Source organism: Zingiber officinale, chromosome 7B (assembly GCF_018446385.1).
Source record: "Zingiber officinale cultivar Zhangliang chromosome 7B, Zo_v1.1, whole genome shotgun sequence".
Classification (NCBI taxonomy): Eukaryota; Viridiplantae; Streptophyta; class Magnoliopsida; order Zingiberales; family Zingiberaceae; genus Zingiber; species Zingiber officinale.
In genome coordinates, this window is record NC_055999.1 from 75,222,288 (window position 1) to 75,224,565 (window position 2,278).

General features: G+C 51.0%; 1 protein-coding gene across 1 annotated transcript; it reads right to left on the reverse strand.

Moving 5' to 3' along the window:
* Nucleotides 1-237: 237 nt before the first annotated feature.
* Nucleotides 238-1,746, reverse strand: LOC122003838. Its single transcript, XM_042558835.1, has one exon. The coding sequence runs from the start codon at nt 1,578-1,580 to the stop codon at nt 357-359; it is 1,224 nt and encodes a 407-aa protein (XP_042414769.1). The 5' UTR covers nt 1,581-1,746; the 3' UTR covers nt 238-356.
* Nucleotides 1,747-2,278: the final 532 nt, after the last annotated feature.

A 2,278-nucleotide genomic window follows, 5' to 3' on the forward strand; every position in this document is an offset into this window, starting at 1 on the left:
GAAATCCTAACCTCAATTAACACTCACAGAAGTCCTAAGATATGGGAATTTTCCAATCGAGGAACCCCTAGGACTAAGAGAAGACCCAAGGTCCAAGGAGATTGCCCAAACCCATTTGGAATTACATTCAAGAATGAACTAAGACAATCAATTGATTTTGTATGATTTTCTAAAATAAATTGATTAGTTCGATTTTAATAGGATGTCCATCCTAAAAACAAACTAATAATTCTTCACAAATGTATATCATTATTGACAGACTTATTCTTTTATACCTTCACAATTTTTTTTCTTTATATACTTATTCTTTTATATCTTCACTAAAACATATAGATATTGTAGGCAAACTTAATTATTTAGGGTTTCTTATTAATGGAGCCAAAAGCCTGAGCGAGCCAGGACTGAGAGGGGGATGCAAGCTGAGGCAACCTCCTTGAGCTGTGGCTTCTTCTGCTCTCCGGCGCCGGAGCAACCACTTCATTGCTCCTCCTCTCCTTTCTCTCTGCGTCATTACCTCCGACTCTCGTTATTCTTGCCTTGTCTTTCCACTTCTCCACTCGGCTCGCCGTGCTGCTCAATCTGCTTGTGTCAAGAAAGGGCATCCTCCACCCGTGAGAATGCCTCACCTTCACACTCAACTTCTCCACGTAGCGGCCTCCGCCGCCTCTGCTGCCGCCTCCGTTGTCCTCCTCGTCAGAGCTCCATCCGTCGCTGAGGTTTCGGGCTCGGAGGGGGCTCTTGAAGGTGATAGAGCTGGTCCCCTGGTCGACGTAGTTACCAGTGTAGAGTTTGTTCGGAGTGGAACAGAGGCCGGAGACCGACCTTGGCGTGCCGGTCGTTCGAGCCGGGCTCTTGAAGCCGCAGACAGTGGGCTTGAAGCTCCACGGGAAGAAAAGCATCAATCCGCAGGCCATGGACGGCGACTCTGCTCGAGCCTCAGCGTAGGGATCCAACGGGGGAAGGACGTCGCGGCGGGGATCATTGGCCAGCACCGAAGGCCGCTGCTTGAGCCTCGCCCTGCAGATCGCCTCCCTCTGCAGTTGATGCGAGGGGGAAGAATCCCGGCGGCCTCGTCGCCCGCCGTCGAGGCTGCGGACGGAGGACTTGGCTAACGCGTTGGCCGCCGGAAGAAACCGGTCCATGATGAAGCCGGGGGACTTATAAGCGCCGAACGAGCTCAGCCTGCAGGCGACGTCGAACCTGTCCGACGTGGAGATCTTCTCCAGCGCATCAGAAAACAAGTCCTCTTCTCCTTCTTCGCTGGAGCCGGAGGCATACGGATCGTAACCGAGGACCCGCACCAGCTTCCGGTTCGTCTCGTCTTCGTCGTCGTCCGCCCACCGCCGGCCCGGCGGAAGCTTGGGAGGCGGCGGGTTGTCGGAGTCGGAGCCGTTAACGCGAGACCTGGGGACGCCTGGGGAGGTCTCCCAGGAGAAGGGGACCCTCAACCGGAGGGCAGAGGTGGAGTGGGCGAGGGCGTTGTGGCAGAGGGAGGTGGAAGAGCGGCGAGTGGAGATGAGAGGAGCGTGGAGGACCAAAGGGGGGCTGGGGAGGGCGTGCTGGTCGGTGGCGGTGTCCATGGAGATGCACGAGGGCCTTGAATGCGTGCATGGACGAGAAGGGAGGTGCACGGCGACGACGTGGGATATAACAGCGGGCAGGCGAGGTGAGTGAGTGGTTGGGGCAGTTGAAGGGGAGGCAAAAGGGCTGTGGAATCTGGTTGGGGAGCAAGTAGCGGCGGTAGGGTTCCCGTGAGGGGATTAAGGATTTAGGGTTTAGGGTTCCCGTGAGGGGATTAAACGGGGGAAGAAGAAGGTGGTGGAGAAGAAAGGAGGAGGTTTATTAATTATTGCTGCCGTTGGAGGCAGCTATTGGTCACACATCCATTGAACACATCCCTTACTTTGAGGTGCTGCGCTTATTAATAGAAAGGATGAATTGCATAGAAATCTAGATATTTTCTTTCTTTACCTCATTTAAAAAAAAATGGGAAAGGTTTTAACCAATCAGTCTATAGTTTATTATTTTGATATATTTTTTAGTTTTTTTATTATAATCAGCTAATTACTGGAATATCTAATAGTTCTTGATTGCTTGTGGCGAGCTAATAATGGTGGTCGCATCCAGCTGATTTCTTGTGTAGGTTGGTGTCAGGCTCACTAGGATGAAGAAGGGTGTTACATGATAGTAAAAGATGAATAAAGAGATAAATCATGAGTGACTATTAGTTTTTTAATAGTGATTAGCACATAAGGGAGATATTTATTTCGGTTTTATT

Bases quoted from the DNA above. Each gene is read 5' to 3' on its own strand.
- LOC122003838 (XM_042558835.1), bottom strand. From the start codon at position 1,580: ATGGACACCGCCACCGACCAGCACGCCCTCCCCAGCCCCCCTTTGGTC.